General features: G+C 41.7%; 1 protein-coding gene across 3 annotated transcripts in view; it reads left to right on the top strand.

Moving 5' to 3' along the window:
* Nucleotides 1-220: 220 nt before the first annotated feature.
* Nucleotides 221-23,207, top strand: part of CDC16 (cell division cycle 16) — a 39,088-nt gene continuing 16,101 nt past the window's right edge. For 2 of the 3 annotated variants that reach the window (XM_074387366.1, XM_074387365.1), the window contains exons 1-12: nt 221-412; nt 1,903-1,957; nt 2,057-2,154; nt 4,193-4,231; nt 4,561-4,701; nt 7,201-7,360; nt 8,656-8,747; nt 9,238-9,371; nt 10,030-10,109; nt 11,227-11,276; nt 12,113-12,186; nt 15,281-15,406. In XM_074387366.1, coding sequence (XP_074243467.1) covers nt 365-412; nt 1,903-1,957; nt 2,057-2,154; nt 4,193-4,231; nt 4,561-4,701; nt 7,201-7,360; nt 8,656-8,747; nt 9,238-9,371; nt 10,030-10,109; nt 11,227-11,276; nt 12,113-12,186; nt 15,281-15,406 — 1,097 coding nt within the window. In that variant the 5' untranslated portion in view covers nt 221-364. Of the gene's footprint in view, nt 413-663; nt 1,419-1,902; nt 1,958-2,056; nt 2,155-4,192; nt 4,232-4,560; nt 4,702-7,200; nt 7,361-8,655; nt 8,748-9,237; nt 9,372-10,029; nt 10,110-11,226; nt 11,277-12,112; nt 12,187-15,280; nt 15,407-23,207 lie in introns of those variants that run through there. The other variant, XM_074387367.1, reaches the window with a different exon arrangement.

Raw genomic sequence — 23,207 nt, 5'->3', positions numbered from 1 at the left:
TGCGTTTCTGCCGGGGGCGGTCCGGCCCGCGGCCCCCGGAGTCTCGGGCCGATGCCCAGAGCCGACCCCGGGAGGCCGCGCTCTCGCCCCGAGGCGACCAGAAGCCCGCGGGCCACGGGAGACGTCGGAACCAGCAACGCGGTGCCAGTTTCCCGCGTTAGATGGGACCCGTTTGCTGGGGACTTCCGGGGCGGGGCCCGTCTGGAGCGGAAGAGCCTGGGCGGCGCTCTGGGACGGGGTGGGGGTGCGGGGCTGCGGCCTTCGGGTCCGGGGCAGCGGCGGCGGTCGCGGGCACGGGGCGGGGCGCGAAGCGGGCGGCGCGAGCCGGGCCGTGGGGTGCGGCCCGAGGCCGGGCCGCGCGGCCATGAACCTGGAGCGGCTGCGGAAGCGCGTCCGGCAGTACCTCGACCAGGTGGGCGGCCGCGACCCGGGGCGCGGGGCCCAGGCCGCGCTGGGTCCGTTTCCGCGCGGCGTGGGGCGGAGCGACTGCTGTCGGCTGTCGGTGGGGAAGCGCGGGGTCGGCCCTGGCCTTGGTCTGGGGCCGGCGCTGTTTGCGCCGCACCCGGAGGGGAGCGGTGCCTGCGGCCGGGAGGCGCAGCCTGGGCGGTGCGGGCCGCCCGCGCGCGGGTCCGAGCCTCGCTCTGCGCCGGGCGCGGAGGAGGGGCCCGGGAAACGCGGGCGACGCGCTGCGAGTCGGAGGACGGTTTTTGGAGGAGAGTTGCAGGGTGGCCTTAGAATTGGGCTAGCTGGTAAAACATTTTTGAGAGGTTTAGTTGTAATTTTTGTTGGGCCGAATTAAGTGAATAAAGATGGAAAGAAGCCTGTTGTCTCAGATCAGTACTTGAAAAGTCCTGGTTAACCACATCTGTGTTCCCTGCACTACCTTTGAGTGAATAGCAGACAATGTTTAAGGAAAGAAGTGGCTTCCAGAATCAGCAGCAGCCGTTTTATTCATGATGTCGGTTTTTTGTTTTTTGGTCAAAATGCTTGCTCTTTCAGTAAATTGGAAACGAAGGCACAGAAAAGCTACGTGTAATGCAGAGTTTTCGGAATTGGGTGCTAAGTGACGTGGCCAAATGTTTGCAGTCCATTGGAGGGCTGTGTTTTTGTTTACCATAAGTCAGTGGATCTCCGTGTTTTCTGATCACTTTTTCTTCGGCATGGAGACATAATGAAGAGTGTGACAGGCCTGGTTTCCAGCCTCAGAGACACCGGTACTGAGCATATTTGTAACCAGCCTGTTGGCATTCCTTCTGCCTTGAGCTGGCAAAGGTGGTCCTGGCTTGCATCCAGGGGAACTGAGGCCGAAACTGTAGAAGACTGAGGACCGAGGAGCAGAACAGGGACTAAAGCTATCCGTAGGTCACTGTGAGTGGCTCTCATTGTCGGCTCCTTCATTTTTGTTAGACTTGGAGAAGGTGAGTTTTTGTTAGAGGAGTTTTGTTAGAGGAGGTGAGTTCTTCCCCATGTTCAGTAAAGCTTAGTTAATGTGTATGTTTTTAAATTTGAGTGTTATTAAAACTGCAACTATTATATGAGGTATTTGAGTATAGCGTTCTACTAAATTTCACTTTGGGATTCATTACAAGTGTTACATAAGTATCAGCACAAGAATTGCTAATAACTAACCTTTGCTGTTTCAGTTGCATTTCACTTGTATGTTTCATGATACATTTTTGTAGTGTATGAGTTTTTTTAAAAATTACCTTCATGAGTTGCATATACAAAGATATTACAGTAATATTTGTATTGTGCCATTGAACTAAAATTCACCCTACTTGAGATGTAAGATAGAGATGTAAAAAGTTGTCTTGAGATGTAGATTTATTATATAGAATTATAATAATATTAGAAATCTGTTTAAGACTATTGAAATAACGGCACTTTTTTTTTGGTATGCAGCAGCAGTATCAAAGTGCTCTATTTTGGGCAGATAAAGTAGCTTCACTCTCTCACGGTAAGCGGCAAAATGCTAATTTTTTTCCTGATTACTCTTAAAAAATGTTTTCTATTTCACCTTGTACCCCGGACCGCTTATGTGAATTTTTCCCTCCAGAGGAACCCCAGGACATCTATTGGTTGGCTCAGTGTCTTTACCTGACAGCACAATATCACAGGGCCGCTCATGCGCTTCGGTCACGAAAACTGGACAAGGTAAGTCATTGTGTAACTTTAAAGCTCTTCAGAGCTTTAAAAAAATGTCATTAGTGGCTGAGCGCAGTGGCTTGTGTCTGTAATCCCAGCACTTTGGGAGGCCGAGGCGGGTAGAACACGAGGTGAGGGGTTCAAGACCAGTCTGGCCAAGATGGTGAAACCCTGTCTCTACTAAAAATACAAAAATTAGCCAGGCATGATGGCGGGCGCCTGTAATTCAGTTACTCAAGAGGCTGAGGCAGGGAATTGCTTGAACCTGGGAGCCTGGGCGACAGAGCAAAACTCTGTCTCAAAAAAAAAGTTCGGTGGCTCACGCCTGTAATCCCAGTGCTTTGGGAGGCTGAGGTGAGTGGATCACGAGGTCAAGAGATCGAGACCATCCTGGTGAACATGGTGAAACCCCGTCTCTATTAAAAATACAAAAATTAACTGGGCATGGTGGCGCACACCTGTAGTCCCAGCTACTCGGGAGGCTGAGGCAGGAGAATTGCTTGAACCGGAGGCAGAGGTTGCAGTGAGCTGAGATTGCACCGTTGCACTCCAGCCTGGGTAACAAGAGTGAAACTCTGTCTCAAAAAAAAAAAAAAGTTAGTGTCTTATGTGTATATCCCATTTATGTTGAAATTATTTAAATGGATGCAATTTTATTTTTATTTTATTTTTGGTTTTTGGGGGTTTCACAGTGTTACCCAGGCTGGGGTGCAGTGGGATGCTCATGGCTCACTGTAGCCTCAGACTCCTGGGTTCAAGAGATCCTTCTGCCTCAGCCTTCTTAGTAGGTGGGACTACAGGTACATGTCACCACACCCATCTAATTTTTAAATTTTTTTGGTAGAGATGGGGTCTCACTATGTTGCCCAGGCTAGTCTTGAACTCCTGGTCTCAAGTGATCCTCCTGCCTTGGTCTCCCAAAGTGCTGGGTTTATAGGTGTGAGCCATCACAGTAGGCCCAACTTTTCTTCCACTACTGTCCTCCGCTCTACCAACTTTTCTTCCACTGCTGTCCTCCGCTCTACCAACTTTTCTTCCACTACTGTCCTCCGCTCTACCAACTTTTCTTCCACTACTGTCCTCCGCTCTACCAACTTTTCTTCCACTGCTGTCCTCCGCTCTACCAACTGAGCTATCGAAGGCTCCACTGGCCCAACTTTTCTTACTAAATGTGAAGGGAAAATGTCTTACACCTAATCTGTACCTTCTTTTTCCCCCATCTTTCATCTAGTCTCTAAATTCTGAAGACTGTTTTCTAAGCAGCTCTGAAATCATGGATATTCCTTTTTCTCTCCACTCATACATATCAGGCCTTTAATTTTTTTGTCTGTCCTGTTACAGCTTCTCTTCTTGTTTCTTTTCTCCAGTAACAGTTTCTCTTTTCTTACCATCCCTGTGTCCGGTTCATCTTATGAACTATTACAAGGATGAGTAGTCTTCATAAAACATGGATGTGATTTTATTCCCACAAAGTCATTCAGTGACTTCCCGTTACCTGCAGGATAAAGTCAGATGCAGCAGTAGGTCTGTGAGGCCCTCCATGATTTCTCTCCAGTCTGTGTCTAATCCACCACCATCAATACCTGGAGCACATGCCCCAGTCACGTGGAGCTGCTCTGAGCTCCTTGGCGCTGCAGTTGTTCACACTCAGAGCTTGGAGTGCTGCCCAGCGCAAGTCCCCTCGGACTTGCTGGTCAGGTCTGCTGCCTGACCAAGTCCTGCCTTAGGTGCGCTCCTGCAGGTGTTTCCTTCTTCACCTGGCTGCCACCTTCTGTGCCCCCTTTCATCGTGCTCACCCGTTGGGCTTCGGTCACGTCTCCCCTACTATAACCTCCTGGGGCAAGGCCTTACTCCTTTTTGAAACCTTGGTGCCTAGTAAACGCTAGGTTCATGATAAATACGGTTTAACAAGACTGGAATTTTTTTTTTTAACTGTAAAAGTAAAAGGAGAAATGAAAATAGCTCTATTTCATGCTTATGGCTTTCTTTGAAAGTGAAGATACATATTATTTTGACCACTTTTTAAACAAATTAATTTCTTTCCTAGTTGTATGAAGCATGCCGTTACCTTGCAGCTAGGTGCCATGTAAGTATGCTCACAATTTCATTTTTATTTGGTTGAAAGTTTGATGATGTGAGTGTTAGGCATCCCTTATATATGTGTGAGGTTTTTTAGTGATGGAGGTTGGCAGGTTAGTAAAGTATTTCATGAGGAAGTGTTCTTTTCCTTAGTATTGTTTGCTGTAAAATACTAATTCTTCATTTGCTAAAAGTTGACGTGCATGAAGAAAATTCTGCTTTAAACATTTTACATTTAAGTAATGGATGTCATACATATTATCCTTTAAAAGATTGGATCATATGTTTAGTGTTAGAAATCATGGGTGATGGGTGGCATTTCTGTTTTCCGCATAGTATGCTGCAAAAGAGCACCAGCAGGCCCTTGATATTCTTGATATGGAAGAGCCAATCAACAAAAGATTATTTGAAAAATACTTGAAGGATGAAAGTGGCCTCAAAGATCCCTCCAGTGACTGGGAGATGTCACAGTCTTCAGTGAGTAGTACTGTTACACACCTCAGTAATAGCAGTGAGAATTACCCTCTTTACATGGCAGAAATGCATTACCTTCTTTAACTTGAGTATTACCATATTGAAACAATGTGGTTGCCATTTTCTTTAATTTGCCCACCAAAACCAAAAAAGATTCAGAGACATTTCTTAGCCATCAGTTGGAAGCTGTAATTCTATCCTCAGATGCCTGCATCTGAAATAGACTGGCTTAAAATCTTCCTTCTCATATTTGATGCCTTAAACTACTCCCTAAAAGTGGAGTCATGTTTCTCCTTTCTGTGTTTCAGCAGTGTTTTGGACCTACACCAAGAAACTTTGATTAGCTTAGATGTTTCTTTCCAGGAAATGGTTTTGTGTTCCTGTTTGCTTCATAGTACATTGCTGTGTAATTTTGTGTATTTCAGTTTTTACACTTCTTATCTCCATGAAATTCCATGTTTCTTGCTGGCAGAAAGTGTGTAATAATAAGTAGCATTTACAGATTATTATTCTGGATTGTTATTCTTTAAAAAAAAAAACTTACTGAGATATAATTCATATGCCATGCAGTTCACTCATTTAAAGTGTATGGTTCAATGCCTTTTAGTATATTCACAGAGCTTTGCAAACCTCACCATGGTCAATTTTAGGATGTTTTTATTATTCAGAAAGAATCCTGTACCCCTTACCTGACCCACCAATTTCTCTATCTTCCCACTTTTTTTTTTTTTTTTTTTTTCAATTGAGACAGGCTCTTTGCTCTGTTGCCTAGGCTGGAGTACAGTGGCACAATCATAGCTGACTGCAGCCTCAACCTCCCAAGTTCCAGTGAGTCTCCCACCTCAGCCTCCCAAATAACTGGGACTATAAGTTCATGCCACCACAGTTAGGTACATTTTTTAAAAATGGTTTGTAGAGACAGGGTGTCACTGTGTTGCCCAGGCTGGTCTCAAACTCCTGGTCTCAAGTGATCCTTGTACCTTAGTTCCCCAAAGTGTTGGGATTACAGGCATGAACCACCACACCTAGCCCAGTTATTCTTTATATTTTTGGTAGAACTTTATTACTCTACTTTTTACTACCTTAGATATTTTTAACCATTAAAAAAATTACACATTCTAGGTGTATGTTGCTTTTTTTCTGGCCACTCATTAATTTATGTGCTAGGAAGCACATTAATTCTTCTGCTAAGAAATGCATTTATGAGAGTGTTTGGTACAGTCATTATTTTCGGGACTTCTTAACCATCAACTTATCTGCTACAAAATGTGTGATGTATTTGTAATGCCTTATTTATTTTTTAAAGTTACTTTTTAAAAAAAACAACTCATAGGATATTGCTTAGGTCAAAGACTCTCTCATAATTCATTATTTTTTCCAAAATTTTACTTTATGAATCTTCTTCATCTCCTTAATGATTTTAGCTGCCCGTTGCTGGATCATCTTTAAATTCAGTTGTGTGTCTGAGGTCCAGAGTCCGGAATGTGTATCAGATTTCCACTTCTTGTTTATGGTAGTTGTGAGATGACTGTTGAACACCTTACTGTGTGCTAGCACCACAGAGATAGTAGTATCTCTAGTCCTCACAGAGTTCTATAAGTTAGATAGTGTTTTTACCTTTTTACACATGAGGAAAGGACATGGAGGCCAAGAGAGGTTAAATCACTGGTCCAAGGTTACGAGTAAGTGGCAGAGCTAGGGTTTGAACTTAGGTCCATCCTGCCCCAGCAGGCCATTGTGCTGACTGCAGTGACCACTGAGCTGTCTTGCTGCCAGTGTCTGCTCATTAAGATCCTTTTGAGGGGTGGTTGTCTATCACACTGTCAATCCTGGAGTTTCATTTTACACACACACACACACACACACACACACACACTCACTCACACTGTTTGCTGTCTGCAAATCATTGCCCTATTTTGGACAAAACAGATAATGAAGGTAATGTCCATGACGTGTACTTTTGTTATAAAGGTATGTTGGAATAGAGTGATTAGAGCCCAGGGAAGATGGATTGAAGAAGCTTTGCTGTGCTTTTTGTGTGTGTGTTTTTATTAATTTATGCCTTGACAGTTGTGATGAACTAAAATCCTTTTAAATGCAATAAAAACTTGTCAGCATTCTAATACAATTCTCTATCAAAAGTTAAGTTTAAGGACCAGGCATGGTGGCTCATGCCTGTAATCTCAGCACTTTGGGAGGCTGAAGTGGGAGGATCACTTGAGGCCAGGAGTTTGAGACCAGCCTGGGCAATGTAGCAAGATTGTCTCTAGAATATGTTTAAAAATTAGCTCTTTGTGCTGTTGTGTACCTGTAATTTTGGCTACTCAGGAGGCTGAGGCAGGAGGGTCACTTGAGATCATAAGAGTTCAAGGCTGCTGTGAGCTGTGATTGCGCCACTGCACTCTAGCCTGGGAGGCAGAGTGACTCGGCCTCTAAGTTAACTTAAAAAAAGTTAAGTTTAAAAGTACTGACTTAATATGTGACTCATCATTTTTCCAACAGATAAAGAGTTCTATTTGTCTCCTCCGTGGGAAAATCTATGATGCTCTAGATAATCGAACCCTGGCTACCTACAGCTACAAAGAAGCTTTGAAGCTCGATGTCTACTGTTTTGAAGCATTTGATCTTTTAACTTCACACCACATGTTGACAGCACAAGAAGGTTTGAAAACTTGGGTGTTTTATGTTTAGCAAAATTAATATTGTTTGGATTTTTTTGCTCTGAAATCTTAACAGCAGGCCATGTATCATAGGTTTAAATAGACGTACTCATTTTCTTTTTCTTTTTTTTTGAGGCGGAGTTTCACTCTTGTTACCCAGGCTGGAGTGCAATGGCGCAATCTGGGCTCACCGCAACCTCCGCCTCCCGGGTTCAGGCAATTCTCCTGCCTCAGCCTCCTGAGTAGCTGGGATCACAGGCACACGCCACCATGCCCAGCTAATTTTTTTGTATTTTTAGTAGAGACGGGGTTTCACCTTGTTGACCAGGATGGTCTCGATCTCTTGACCTCGTGATCCACCCGCCTCGGCCTCCCAAAGTGCTGGGATTACAGGCTTGAGCCACTGCGCCCGGCCCGTACTCACTTTGTTAATGTCTTCAAATGTAAAGCACATTGCAGAATGCAGTATTGTACAGTGCCTTGTGCTGTCTGAATCTAGGGATTATGATACGAAGAGGCCATCTTTTTGAGAAGCGACTGAGATAGTATAAGCCAGGATTTCAATATCTCATTTAGTGATTCCCAGCCATGCTGCTCTTTAAATTCTTGGGAAGATTTAGAAACATCCATGTCCAGTTCCCAACTCCAGAGCAGTTCAGTTGGAGTCTCAGGGTGAGACCCTATCATTAGATGATTTAAAGCTCCCACATGATCCTCATGTACCACAGGCACTGAAAATCGCAGTCCAAGTATGTTGGCAGTGATGTGAGGTGGTAAACAAGAGAAACAGAAAATAGAGTGGTTGAATTAATGGGGTTCTAACGTGTTTTAGCCTAGTGCAGTGGTTCTCAATGAGGGTAATTTTGCCTTCGCCCCAGGGAACATCTGGCAATGTCTGGAGACTGTTTGTCACAGCTTAGGGGCAGGGAGGGAGGTTGAGAGGTTGCTGCTGGTATCTAGTGGCTACCGGCCAAGGTCCTGCTTAGTACCGGCAATGCGCAGGCTCCCCTCTTCCCAGCAGAGCAAGCTCCACACAGTGTCAGGGGTGTGGAGGCTGGTGACAGTTGCCACCTGGGGACCTCCTGGCCTCAGCCCTGGAAGAGCAGCCTCCAACCACCAGGTGATTCCCATCTCCAGGCCTAGAACCACTGTGTCAGCTTCTGTAGCACATTTTGATCTTCCTATGTTCTGAATTTGATTTACTTAGACCAAAACTAGAGAATAATATTTTTAGTTGTTGGCTTTTTCCCTCTGTAAATATTATGAGGATATTCTTTTTTTTCTCACTGTTTTTAAGAAAAAGAACTTCTTGAATCGCTACCTCTTAACAAGCTCTGTAATGAAGAACAGGAATTGCTGCGTTTTCTATTTGAGAACAAATTAAAAAAAGTAAGTAAAACCAAAGAATTAGCATTTGCTTTATATAAATATCCTATTTTTCCATTAAATTTGGCATCTAGTCTTGTATTAAATTTTTGAAAATAAAATTTTCATAAATTTAGCACATTTTTGAGAATAGAGCATTTAAAATACATATGATTCCCAAAAAAAGCTTCCAAAAATACCTATCTTCTCTGAAAGACTCCTTATACTAAAAGATTGAATTATCAAGTAAATGGAATGGTGTTGCATGAAAATGAAGATCTTTTTGTTTTAGTTCCTAAATGTTTACTTTGGGAAATACGCCCCACTATGAAATTCTGTGATAACTGAGAAGAGAATTACACTTACTGAGAGGAGTACTTATACAACCTAAGTTTTCAGAGGCTCACATTTATTCTTGTCAGTGTTTTAACCACTTGGGTCAAACACAAATTGAATCCGTGTTTTATTTTGCTTTTGTTCATTGTGTTCATGTTTAAATTTCTCTGTGTTTCAGTATAATAAGCCTAGTGAAACGGTCATCCCTGAGTCTGTAGATGGCTTGCAAGAGAATCTGGATGTGGTAGTGTCTTTAGCTGAGAGACATTATTATAACTGTGATTTTAAAATGTGCTACAAGCTTACTTCTGTGTAAGTATATCCATCCATTTTTATGTAGGAACATGGGATCAATGTGCCATGCTTAGTAGCTAAGCCATCCCCCACACACACCAGTTTTCCAGAGTACATGATTTAAACTTTCGCTAAATTACATATACTATTTTTTGTAAATCTTTTAGGTTTAAAATCCTTGACATTACAAAAAATTTAATTGGCAAATACATGTAATCTTTATTAGGTTGGTGCAAATAAAGGTTGCTGCTGGTATCTAGTGGCTACCAGCCAGAGGTGCTGCTTAGCACTGACAATTTTGTAAAATATTACAAAATAATTGTTGTAAAACTGCAGTTACTTTTGTACCAACCTAATAGTATTTCCTATTGGTTTTGATTCTTTTAAATAATCGGACTACTTATTTTATTTATAACAATTCTGTTGACTTAAAGTAAATGTATGTGATAATGTTTATTTGTATTCCTTTCAAATAAACCAGAAGTTTTTCTTTCATTTGTAACTTAATTATGGCCTTGACTGAATCAAACTGAAGGTAATGGAGCAAAGAAAGTAAAAAAGCGTTGTAACCTGCAGCATCCCATGTGGTGCTGTGATGACTGTCTGCACGTAGCTGATCATCCTGAGTGCTGTCCTCTACTGTTTGGGGATAGTAATGTGTCGCTTTAACTTTCAGAGTGATGGAGAAAGATCCTTTCCATGCAAGTTGTTTACCTGTACATATAGGGACACTTGTAGAGCTGAATAAAGCCAATGGTAAGAACTTTTTTTTTAATTAAAGTAATTTTTCGACATGAGACAGATTTTTTTCTGTAACTTGAAATTTTGTCTCCAAAATTCGAGATAGCTGGAATTGCCGGTAACAACATAATGGAACCCTGCTATAAAAGTAATGACTGGGGAGGAAACGTTTACGGAAGTAGCAAACGACCCGTGTTGTTTTCCCATCAGAACAATTAGTTTTTTTTTTTCCTGCTTCCTACTGTCTTTTCTCAAATATATCTTTCAAGGTTTGTTAGCTTTAAATTGTTGGGTGTCAGTTCTGCCTTTTTCTCTTTTTTTTTTTTTTTTTAATAAATTTCATTGGAAATCTGATATGGTAAGAGCCAATAACTATTTAGAAATTGGAGGGGAGCACATTGTTTGCTCATGTTTTCTGTATTGCACATTTGACATTCAGCTGTGTTTGGGGCTGCATTTGTCCTTAAGTTTTTCTAAACTGAATGGAGAGCTCTGTCAGGAAGGAAAAACCCTCGAACACTCCATTCCAAATCCCTGCTGCTCAGAGTAATGGTCCGGGGACCAGCAGCATCGCATTTGTGTAAGCTGGTTGGAAATGCAGCATCTCTAGCTGCCTGGTCTACCAAGTCCAAGTCTGCATGTAGGAATTGTATTTATTTGTATTCCTTTCAAATAAACCACAATTGTTTCCTTCATTTGTAACTTAATTATGGCCTTAACTGAATCTTGGAATGCCAGGACTTTCACATTCCTCAAGATTAAGTAGTATCACTGATCTGATAAACTTGAAAGTTTGTTCAACCAAATTAATCGTGGGTGGTTATCATGGTCCATAATGGCCCCTCGGTGTGAAAGGCATGAGTGTCTGAGAGAGGTGAGGTGCTTTGCTGTGTCCTCTGCAGTATTCAGGAAGCACTTTGGTAGGGGGTTGTCTAGTCCCACCTTGCCCACTGTGTGTCCTTCATCTAACTCTCCAGTTAAGAGAGTTGATTTTGTATCTAGAAGGAAAGACAGATACGACATCATTGCTGTAAGAACAGAATTCTATGATTGTGAAGAGTTGTAATGAAGTAATATTTTAAATTACATGTGATATGTACAGTTGTTCTTTTTCTGTTTTTTTCCTGAACAGAACTTTTCTATCTTTCTCATAAACTGGTGGATTTATATCCTAGTAATCCTGTAAGTAATATAACTTTTAGTTTTTTTTTTTTACCTGAACTTTAAGAAAATGCTTAACTTATATTTAGACAATAGCTTAAGTTCAAGTAAATGACATTTTATTTGAAGTGTTGGAGCAGAATCTCCTAGTGTTTAACATACTTAGAAAGCAGCATTAACTTTTCAACCCATGAAGGTATTTTTTGATTATACCAAAGCACTAACTTTAAAACTCTTTTTTTTTCTGATTATAGAGATTATATATGCTTATTTTAAAATACTTAGCACACAGCAATATAAAATACCATGACCATCACGCCTCCCTCTCATAAGAAATGCTGATAATTGGTGGCTTTTTCACATTGTACATGTAAGACAACTTACCGAATTGTGTACTGATTCCAAATTGTCATGGATTGGAATGGAGAACCAGGGATGGAAAATGGAATCAGGGACTGCATTGTTAAAGACAGAATCAGCAATCAGGGTGTAAGACTCAGACAAGACAAGAACAAGCTAACTGACTCAGAACTGGGTCAGAGAGCAAAGAAGAGCCAGGATCCATCTGGGGGAGATGAGCAGTGTGGGGGAGTCAAGACTCATGGGCTGGTTTTTGAAACGGGGACTCCTCAGGGGCCTTGTCTTTTATGGATGCCTCCTTGAGAAAGAGCCATGGAGTGTGTGCTCTCTTCTCATCTTGGACCTTAGTAGATAGACTGTTAGAAAAATGTCTAACTTGAACTAGAAAATGTGATAAGGAGCATCTAGTATACCTGCTGTCTACTCTAATTTGTTACAGATTCCAATTAGAGATTCCAATTCCAATCTTTGGTTATGGTAAATTTTGAACTTTTTAGGTGTCTTGGTTTGCAGTGGGATGTTACTATCTCATGGTTGGTCATAAAAATGAACATGCCAGAAGATATCTCAGGTATGAATTTATTTTCTTCCTCCCTCTGTAGTTAACCTACAGAATTGATGTCTTGCTCATAAGCTTTCAGATAGTAATGAGTGAGTACTTGAAAAGCAATGTGAAAGAATAAATGTTTCCCTCCTCACTTCTGTCCTTTTTCTTTTTCTTTTTTCTCTCTCTCTCTTTTCTTCTCTTTTCTTTTTTTGACAGGTTCTCACTCTGTTCCTCAGACTAGAGTGCATTGGTGCAATAATAGGTCACTGCAACCTTGAACTCAAGCGATCCTCTTGCCTCAGCCTCCCAAGTAGCTGGGACTACAGGTGCCACCAGGCCTAGATTAAAAAAATTTTTTTGATAGAGACAAATCTGTCTTGCCTAGGCTGATCTTGAACTCCTGGCCTCATGTAGTCCTCCAGCCTCGGTCTCCCAAAGTGTTGGGATTACGGGCGTGAGCCACCATGTCTGGCTGAATAAATGTTCTTTTCAAGAGTTTTGTTCTTTATAAGATGCCACAGGGAGAGAGAGAGAAAAAAAAATCAGTGATGTAGGCCCTCTTCTCAAGGAACTTACATATTTTATATATAAATGAGAATAAATGGCTGGGTGTGGTGGCTCACACCTGTAATCCCAGCACTTTGGGAGGCCCAGGCAGGTGGATCCCCTGAGGTCAAGAGTTTGAGACTAGCCTGGCCAACATGGTGAAACTCTGACTCTACTAAAAAATACAAAAAAATTAGCCAGGTGTGGTTGGGGGCATTTGTAATCCCAGCTACTCGGGAGGATGAGACAGGAGAATCACTTGAACCTGGAAGGCGGAGTTGCAGTGAGCCAGGATCACACCATTGCACTCCAGCCTGGGCAACAAGAGCAAAACTCCATCTCATTCATTCATTCATTCATTCATAAATAAATGAGAATAAATATGAAACAATAGAGAAAATATAGTTTGACAGTTTCTCTTTTTTATTTATAGATATCCTGTTAACCTTTTACTTTTAGGATTTCTTTTATTAATAGTTGTGAAATTACACAAAACTTTACGTAAAATTGGGGTCACTAAATGTGACTCTCAAACAGAATTCTTAGCAGGGTGAACTGGTTCATATAATGATCTGCTATGCTTTTAACTTAAAGCCATGCAGCCTAGTGAAGCTACGTAACCAATTAAGTATAGAAAAATATCGTCATAAGAAGAATTGATTAAACTCTGCAAATGTTCTAATTTCTGTGATTTATTCTGTACAAACAAAACAATTGATCTCTAAAAGAAAGAGAAACTTTGGAGTCAAATTAAGTTCTATGACTTATCAGCTGAAATTCCTTGGGAAAGTTAATTTCTCCTACTCTTTCTTTAAAAATGGGGATGTCATACTTACATACCAGAATTGTTGGGAAAACTGATGTCACAAAAGTACCCTGTATTAGGAAGATACTAGAATGTTCTCTGTTATTTTCAAAGTTCTTTTGAACTGTGCTGCTTTGGTTTAGTGTGTGACTCAGTGACGGACTGTTGTCAGTGCTCCCAACCTGTTTGGCACCAGAGTCTGTTTTCTGGAAGACCCCTGGGGTGAGGGGCTGGTTTTGTGATGATTCAAGTGCATTACCTTTATTGTGTACTTTATTTCTATTATGATTACGTTGTAACATATAATGAAATAATTATACACTCACCGAAGAATCGGGGAGCCCTGAGCTTGTTTTCCTGCAACTAGATGGTCCCATCAGGGAGTGGTGGGAGACGATGACTGGTCATCAGGCATTAGATTCTCATAAGGAGTGCACCAGTAGATCCCTCATGTGTGCAGTTCACGGTAAGATTTGCGCACTTATGAGAACCTAATAACCCCTGTGATCTGTCAGGAGGCAGAGTTCAGTTGGTAATGCAAGTGAAGGAGAGTGGCTGCAAATACAGATTAAGCTTTTGTTTTTTAAATGGCAAGTTCTTCCTTGACAGGCGAAGCTTCCGCTGGCCGGCCACTCACCTCCTTTCCTGCTGTGTGGCCTGGTTCCTAGCAGGGGAAGGACTGATAGCGGTCCATGGCCCCGGGGTTGGGGACCCCTGCCCTACATGAAACAGGGAACATTTGGGTAAAAGAAAACTTAAAATATAAGGAAGTGGGGTATCACCCCTTATGTTTTTCATGTTTTGTGATATGTTCTCTTTATTTCTTGTGGGTTAATTATACAGTGTATTCCGTAACCCTAACCCTAACCAGGGTACATCTGTTTACCACCATCTGTAGGATACTGCTTAATCTCTCAAGCCTCAATATACGTGTCTTTAAAGTATAAATGAATTTATCTTGCAAGTTATTAGGATGAGAGGATGTTACTAGGTTACAAGATGAAGCTCCAGTGTTAAGTGATGTCTGTAAGTTCTGTTTAGAATGGTAATGGGTTTTGCTACAGTACACAATAGGCTGTGGATCTCTCCTAAAACTTCTTAAGATTTTGCTATACTGTTAAACATAGTTTTAGTTCAAAGAAATTAACACAGATGTTACATTAGTGTTTAATATGTTGACAGTTCATTTATTTACTAAATGAATGTTAATGTTTTTGAGGCCATCTGCTTATATAAAATCAACAATTTAAGAATAAGTATTGGCTAAGCACAGTGGTTCATGCCTGTAATCCTAGTGACTCAAGAGGCCAAGGCAGGACAATCACTTGAGCCCAGGAGTTTGAAGCTGCAGTGAGCTATGGTCATACCACTGCATTCCAGCCTTCAGTGACAGAGCAAGACCCTATCTCTAAAAATAAATAAGAATAAATAGACTAGGCACAGTGGCTCATGCCTGTTAATCCCAGCACTTTGGGAGGCCGAGACCGATGGATCACCTGAGTCAGGAGTTCGAGACCAGCCTGACCAACATGGTGAAATCCCACCTCTGCTACAAATACAAAATTAGATGGGTATGGTGGCAGGTGCTTGTAATCCCAGCTACTCAGGAGGCTGAGGCAGCAGAATCGCTTCATCCCGGGAGATGGAGGCTGCAGTGAACTGAGATCACACCACTGCACTCCGGCGTAGACGACAGTAAGACTCCATCTCAAAAAGAAAACAAAAAGAATAAATATTATGTTACTTAAATTAACTCTTTTGTTTTAGCAAAGCCACAACACTCGAGAAAACCTACGGACCTGCATGGATAGCCTATGGACATTCATTTGCAGTGGAGAGTGAGCATGACCAAGCGATGGCTGCTTACTTCACAGCAGCACAGCTGATGAAAGGGTATGGCAGAGCAGACTCGTCAAACTCCATGAAGAATGTTTTTGCTAATAGAAATGAAATTTCTATTATGATTGCTGCTATTTGGTTGCTAAACTAAACAAAAATGTTTTACTTGCCTTTTATCTAGTTGCTTGTGATTGTAAAATAACTATGAAAGTGGAGGGGGAAGGAAGCTGGTATAGTGAATTTGCCTAGCAGTTGATTTCAACCAGTGCAAGAAGGAACTTCGAATGTAGGCCAAAGGAAGAGATGAGTTATGGAAGCCTTTTCTTCTTCACACGCCCATGCAAGAATGAAAATATTCATGAGCAAAATTATTATTATATCTTACCTATTACCAAAAGGTATTTGATGTGGCTTAGTGGGAAGTGCAGGACTATAGTGCCAATATTCTAGATTTCTATCAATATTAAATGTATTGATGTTATGAGTATAGAGTATTGCTATTCACATTGACTCTTGGTCTCACCATCAGTTACACATTGCTGGGTTCTTTTGTGTGGACTGCTTCTGTTGACCAATGACTGTCCCTGCCTGGAGAGGTGGTGGCAGTGCCGTGGTCCAGAGGCCTGGTCTAGAGTCATACCGCCTGGGCTCACCTCCTGGCTCTTCCACTCACAGCCACATGATATTGGGCAAGTTCTTTAGCCTCCTGAGAAATAGGAATAATAGCAAAACTTACTGGCTTATTGTGAGAAGTAATGAGATAATACCAGTTAAAATCTTTGAAGAGTAACAACACATGCAAATGGACAACAGACACATAAAAAATGAAAGGAAAAAAAGAAACAAAAAAAACTTTGAAGAGAATCTTACACATAGAAAGCACTCAATGAAAGTTAGCTACCATTGTTTATTTACTTGTAGTATGCACAGGTGGATTCATATATTTATCTATGTTAAATTTCATCCTGTTAGGTTTGATCTCTTTGCAAACTATTAGACTCTTTCTGACACTCAGTTCTGCATCCAAATTATCGACCCCATTCAATAGTCGTATTAAATTTGGTAAGTATGAGTTTTATATCTAATCATCCAAGTAAACATTGTGAAGGACATAGCTGTATTAATCAGTAGGGCTGCCATAACAAAACACCACAGACTGGGTGACTTAAAGGACAGAAACTTACTTTCTCATAGTTCTGGAGGTTGAGAAGTCCAAGATCAGGGTGCTGGCCAGTGCAGTTCATGTTGAGGGCTCTCTTCCTGCTTTGTAGATAGCTGCCTTCTTGCTGTGTCCTCACATGGCAGAGAGCGAGCTCTGGTGTCTCTCCTCTTATAAGAACACTAGCCCTACTGGATAAGAGCCCTACTCTTACGGCTTCACCTGTATTATCTCTTCATAGGCCCTATCTCAAGTACAGGCACAGTAGGGGTTAGGGCTTTAATGTATGCATTCAGGGGGCAGAGGGGACACAGACATTCAGTCCATAGCACTAACATTACTAGAAACAACTTTTGAGGTTACAGTTGCACACCCGGTTCTGGATCCACCTGAATGGTCCAGGTCTCCATCCTGCTCACCAAGATGGGTGAGACCTTTGCCAGTGCTCTTCTGAAGCTCAGCTCTAGTATTTGCATATTTCCCCTATGTATCAATCTGATAATTGGTTACCAAAAAAACTCACTAATTCCCTGTAAGTTGGTTTTTATGAGCACATGCTACAGCCTGGTAATTTTTATTTGATATTTTGGGTACTCAGAATAGTGACTAGTTTCTAGCTAGAAATCAGAATCAATGATAATTAATGACACAATACCTTCAAGTGTTTCCCACTCTAACAAACTTTGTCATTAATGTCTCACATTCAGCTAGGTGTGGTGGCTCACACCTGTAATCCCAGCACTTTGGGAGGCTGAGGTGGGAGGATTGCTTGAGGCCAGAAGTTTGATAGCAATCCGGGCCACATAGTGAGACCTTATCTTTATAAAAAAAATTTTTTAGCCGGGCGCGGTGGCTCAAGCCTGTAATCCCAGCACTTTGGGAGGCCGAGGCGGGTGGATCACGAGGTCAAGAGATCGAGACCATCCTGGTCAACATGGTGAAACCCCGTCTCTACTAAAGGTGCAAAAAATTAGCTGGGCATGGTGGCACGTGCCTGTAATTCCAGCTACTCAGGAGGCTGAGGCAGGAGAATTGCCTGAACCCAGGAGGCGGAGGTTGCGGTGAGCCGAGATCGCGCCATTGCACTCCAGCCTGGGTAACAAGAGTGAAACTCCGTCTCAAAAAAAAAAAAAAAAAAAAAAAAAAAAAAAAAAAAAAAAATTTTTAATTAGCTGAATTTGAAGGCACCTGCCTATAATCCCAGCTATTCATGAGACTGAGGCAGGATAATCACTGTGCCACTGCAATCCAGCTTGGGTGACCAGTTGAAATACTGTCTCAAAAAAACAAGAACACTCATATTGGGTCACCAAGATAAGCATTACTTTTCTTTCAAGTTTACTTAGTTGTCAGCACAGCTTTGCATTTTCTTGTCTGTGTTTGGATAAATGTTTGAAATTGGATGAATATTTTCACGCTTCCTTGATGATTCCTTTTTTAGTCATTGGTTAAAGAGTATGTTGACATTTAACTTCTGCATGTTTATTATGACTTTCCCAAATTTCTTTTTTTTTTTTTTTTTTTTTTTGAGACAGAGTTTCGCTCTTGTTACCCAGGCTGGAGTGCAATGGCGCGATCTCGGCTCACCGCAACCTCCGCCTCCTGGGTTCAGGCAATTCTCCTGCCTCAGCCTCCTCAGTAGCTGGGATTACAGGCACGCGCCACCACACCCAGCTAATTTTTTGTGTTTTTAGTAGAGACGGGGTTTCACCATGTTGACCAAGATGGTCTCGATCTCTTGACCTCGTGATCCACCCGCCTCGGCCTCCCAAAGTGCTGGGATTACAGGCTTGAGCCACCACGCCCGGCCCCAAATTTCTTTATTTATTTTTTTTCTTTTTCTCAATAGAGTCTTGCTCTGTCACCAGGGCCGGAGTGCATTGGTGCAGTCTTGGCTCACTGCAACCTCTGCCTCCCAGGTTCAAGCAATTCTGCCTCAACCTCCTGAGTAGCTGGGATTACAGGTACCTGCCACCACACCCAGCTACTTTTTGTATTTTTAGTAGAAATGGGGTTTCACCATGTTGGCCAGGCTGGTCTCAAACTCCTGACCTTGTGATCCACCTGCCTCGGCCTCCCAAAGTGCTGGGATTAGAGGCATAAGCCACTGCGCCCGGCCTCTTTTGTTGTTTTTTAACTTAATTCTATTGTATTTGGAGAACATACTTCTATGATTTTAATCCTTTTAAATTTATTGAGGTTGGCTTGGCACGGTGGCTTACACCTGTAATCCCAGCACTTTGGGAGGCCAAGGCAGGTGGATCACTTTGAGGTTGGGAGTTCAAGACCAGCCTGGCCAATATGGCAAAACCCTGTCTTTACTAAAAATACAAAAATTAGCCGAATGTGGTAGCTCACATCTGTAGTCCCAGTTACTCGGGAGGCTGAGGCAGGAGAATTGCTTGAACCTGGAAGGTGGAGGTTGCAGTGAGTAGAGATCAAGTCACTGCACTCCAGCTTGGGCGACAGATAGAGACCCCACCTTAAAAAAAAATTATTGAGACTTTTTATGAGTTATTCTAGAGATTGTTCCAGATGTATTTGAGAATTCTCCTCTTGTTGGATGGAGTGTTCCATTAGATACTGGTTACATCTAGTTTTTATAGTGTTGTTGAAGTCTTCTAGTTCCTGATCTTCTACATATTCTCTCCATTATTGCAAGTGAGGTATTGAAGTCTCCAAATATTATTGTTGAATTGTCTATTTCTGCCTCCAATTCTGGTATTTTATACTTCATATGTTCTGAATCTCTATGTTAGCTGTGTATGTTTATAAGTGTTATATTTTCTTTATGGATTGAGCCCTTTATCATTATAAAATGTTGCTAATTATCTCTAATCATACGTTTTTCATAAAGTCTGTTTTATCTGATGTTAATATAGACACACCAGCTCTCTTTTGTTACTGATTATATGGTATGTCTTCTTTCATCCTTTTAATTTCAACTTGTGTTTTGAATCTAAAGCATGTCTCTTGTTAACAACATATAGTTAGATCAAGTTTTTAAAACTATTCTGCCAGTTGTTACCTTTGGAATGTTTATGACATTTGGTTAATATAATTACTAACAAGATAGGATTTATGTCTGGCATTTTGTTCTTTATATTCTATTTGTCACATCTTTTTTGTTCCTGTATTTCTCATTACTGCCTTATTTTTTGTGTTGAATAAGTATTTTATAATGTCCAATTTTAATCCCCTTTTAAAAATTATACTGTATTTTAAAAGTTATTTTCTTAGGTTGGTTATCTAGAGAATTATAATTAGCACCATGATTTAAAATGACCTAGTTTGAATTACTACCTTTTAATACCAATTTAATTTTAATAGTATACCAAAACCAGGCCAGGCACAGTGGTTCACGCCTGTATTCCCAGCACTCTGAGAGGCTGAGGTGTGTGGATCACTTGAGGTTTGGAGTTTGAGACCAGCCTGACCAACATGGAGAAACCCTGTCTCTACTAAAAATACAAAATTAGCTGGGCTTGGTGGTGCACGCCTGTAATGCCGGCTACTCAGGAGGCTGAGGCAAGAGACTCTTGAACCTGGAAGGCAGAGGTGGTGGTGATCGGCGATCACACAATTGCACACCAGCCTGGGCAACAAGAGCAAAACTCTGTCTCAAAAATTAGAAACAGTATACCAAAACCTTACTCCAACATAGCTCAGTTTCCTCTTGCCACCTTTGTGCTGTTATTGTCATACAAATTATATCTTAAACATTGTAAGTGCATCAGCACAGGTCTGTGATTATCGTTTATTCAGTTGTCTTTTAAATCAGAAGAGTTAAAAACAAAAACACATTTTATACTGCCTCATAATTACCAATATAGCTATTTTTATCAGACTCTCATATCTTCATGTTGTAAACCAAAAGTAAAATTCGAAGCCCCCCCTCCACCCCACCCATCTGAATGGGCTTCCTCCTCTAGGCCAGGGCCCTCAAAATGTAAACTGAAAGACTGTTTCGGGCCACAATGGGAAGTGGGGTCAGTCCTGCCTCAGTTTCACTTGAAAGACTAGTTCAGGCCACGATGGGAAGTGGGGGTCAGACGGGGGTCGTTATGCCCTCCAGCATTCACATCTACACAGACCTTAAGTCTGATAAGAAGCACCATCTACCCTCTCTAAAGCCTGCTACCTGGAGGCTTCATCTGCATAAAATTGGGTCTCTACAACCTCTTATAACCCAGGCATTGCTTACTGTTGATAATTCTTTTTTTCTAATGTATATATATATTTTTTGCACTTTAGGTTCTGGGGTACATGTGAAGGACATTCAGGCTTGTTGCATACGTACATATATGGCAATGTGGTTTGCTGCCTCCATCCCCATCACCTATATCTGGCATTTTTCCCCATGTTAACCCTCCGCAACTCCCTACCCCCCACTGTCCCAACCCTAGTGCCCCCCAACAGACCTCAGTGTGTAATGCGCTCCCCTCCCTGTGTCCATGTGTTCTTGTTCAACACCCACCTGTGAGAGAACATGCGGTGTTTGATTTTCTGTTCTTGTGTCAGTTTGCTGAGATGATGGTTTCTAGGTTCATCCATGTCCCTACAAAGGACACGAACGCCTTGTTTTTTATGGTTGCGTAGTATTCCATGGTGTATATGTGCCACATTTGCCCTGTCCGGTCTATCATCGATGGGCATTTGGGTTGGTTCCAGGTCTTTGCCATTGTACACAGTGCCACAACGAACATTCGTGTGCATGTGTCTTTATGATAGAACGATTTATAATCCTTTGGATATACCCAGTCATGGGATTGCTGGGTCAGATGGAATTTGTGTCTCTAGGTCCTTGAGGAATCGCCACACTGTCTTCCACAATGGTTGGACTAATTTACACTCCCACCAACAGTGTAAAAGTGTTCCTATTTCTCCACATCTTCTCCGGCATCTGTTGTCCAGATTTTTTAATGATCGCCATTCTGACTGGCGTGAGATGGTATCTCAATGTAGTTTTGATTTGCATTTCTCTAATGACCAGTGATGATCATATATGTCTTCTTTTGAAAGTGTTCGTATCTTTCGCCCACTTTTGAATGGGTTTGTTTGTTTTCTTGTAAATCTGTTTTAGTTCTTTGTAGATTCTGGATATAAGTCCTTTGTCAGATGTGTAGATTGCAAAAATTTTTTCCCATCGTATTGCTTGCTGGTTCACTCTAATGATTATTTCTTTTGCTGTGCAGAAACTCTGGAGTTTAATTAGATCCCATTTGTCTATTTTGGCTTTGTTGCCAATGCTTTTGGTGTTTTAGTCATGAAGTCCTTGCCTATGCCTATGTTCTGAATGGTTTTGCCTAGGTTTTCTTCCAGGATTTTTATGGTGTTAGGTCTTATGTTTAAGTCTTTAATCCATCTGGAGTTAATTTTAGTGTAAGGTGTCAGGAGAAACCCTGTCTCTACTAAAAATACAAAATTAGCTGGGCATGGTGGTGCATGCCTGTAATGCCGGCTACTCAGGAGGCTGAGGCAAGAGAATCTCTTGAACCTGGAAGGCAGAGGTTGCAGTGAGCCTAGATCATGCGATTGCACCCCAGCCTGGGCAACAAGAGCGAAACTCTGTCTCAAAAAAGAGAAACAGTATACCAAAACCTTACTCCAACATAGCTCAGTTTCTTCTTGCCACCTTTGTGCTGCTCTGTGAACTTCCTTGCAGTTTTGTTTATAGAGTTATAGTTACTGTTTCTGTAATGACAGACTGCCTTGGTAACGGCAGATGCCCTTCCCCCAACAGAGCTGGACCATCCCGGGTCCAGCTGTGCTTGCTGTGAAACTTCAGTCCAGAGCGTTTCAGATTCCTTGTCTTTGTGGGTCTGGGACCGGCCAAGCCAGATCACCTGGCTCCCTGTTTCAGCCCCCTTTTTTTCAGTTGAATGGGTGACTGTTTCTCCCAGGTGTTCCAGGTGCCAGTTGCAGTGGCTTCCAGATTTCTGTTTTTGTGCAGAGACCCGCTGCACTGGCTGAAACAGCGGTGCTGGAGACTCGTGGTGCTTTTCTGCCTGGGAATCTCCTGGGCTGTGGGCAGTAAAAATTCGTTTGGAAATGCGGTGATCACTCACCCTCTGTGTTTTCACTGGGAACTGCAACCAGAGCTGTTCCTATTCGGCCATCTTGGATCATCTCTATAATAACTCTTTCAGCCAGTTGCCAATCAGAAAAATCTTTTTTTTTTTTTTTTTTTTTTTTTTTAGTTATTTTCATAGGCTGTGTTGATCCAAGAAAAATCTTAAATCTGCCTGTAACCTGGAAGCCCCCACTTCAAGTTGTTATAGACTTTGACTCTTTTAGTCAACAATGTGGGTGTGAGTGCCTATGTAGTAGTACCCTTTTGTTCTAGCATAAAGGGTTCCCTTTAGTATTTCTTATTGGACAGATGTACTAATGACAGATTTTCTTAATTATTCATTGTTATTATTTATGTCAGTTTGTTTTTCAGAGAAGCTGTGAGGAGTGCATATATATATATATTTATATCATTTGTTATATTATCTTATTTTACCATTTTTAGTTTTCTTTATTTGTTCCTATGAGTTCAAGTTAACATCCTGTATTACTTTCTTTTTTCTTTTTTTTTTTTTTTTGAGACGGAGTTTTGCTCTTGTTACCCAGGCTGGAGTGCAATGGCGCGATCTCGGCTCACGGCAACCTCCGCCTCCTGGGTTCAAGCAATTCTCCTGCCTCAGCCTC

The sequence above is a fragment of the Saimiri boliviensis genome, chromosome 16 (assembly GCF_048565385.1).
Source record: "Saimiri boliviensis isolate mSaiBol1 chromosome 16, mSaiBol1.pri, whole genome shotgun sequence".
In the NCBI taxonomy this organism is placed as follows: domain Eukaryota; kingdom Metazoa; phylum Chordata; class Mammalia; order Primates; family Cebidae; genus Saimiri; species Saimiri boliviensis.
This window is presented reverse-complemented; position numbering and strand designations above follow the sequence as displayed.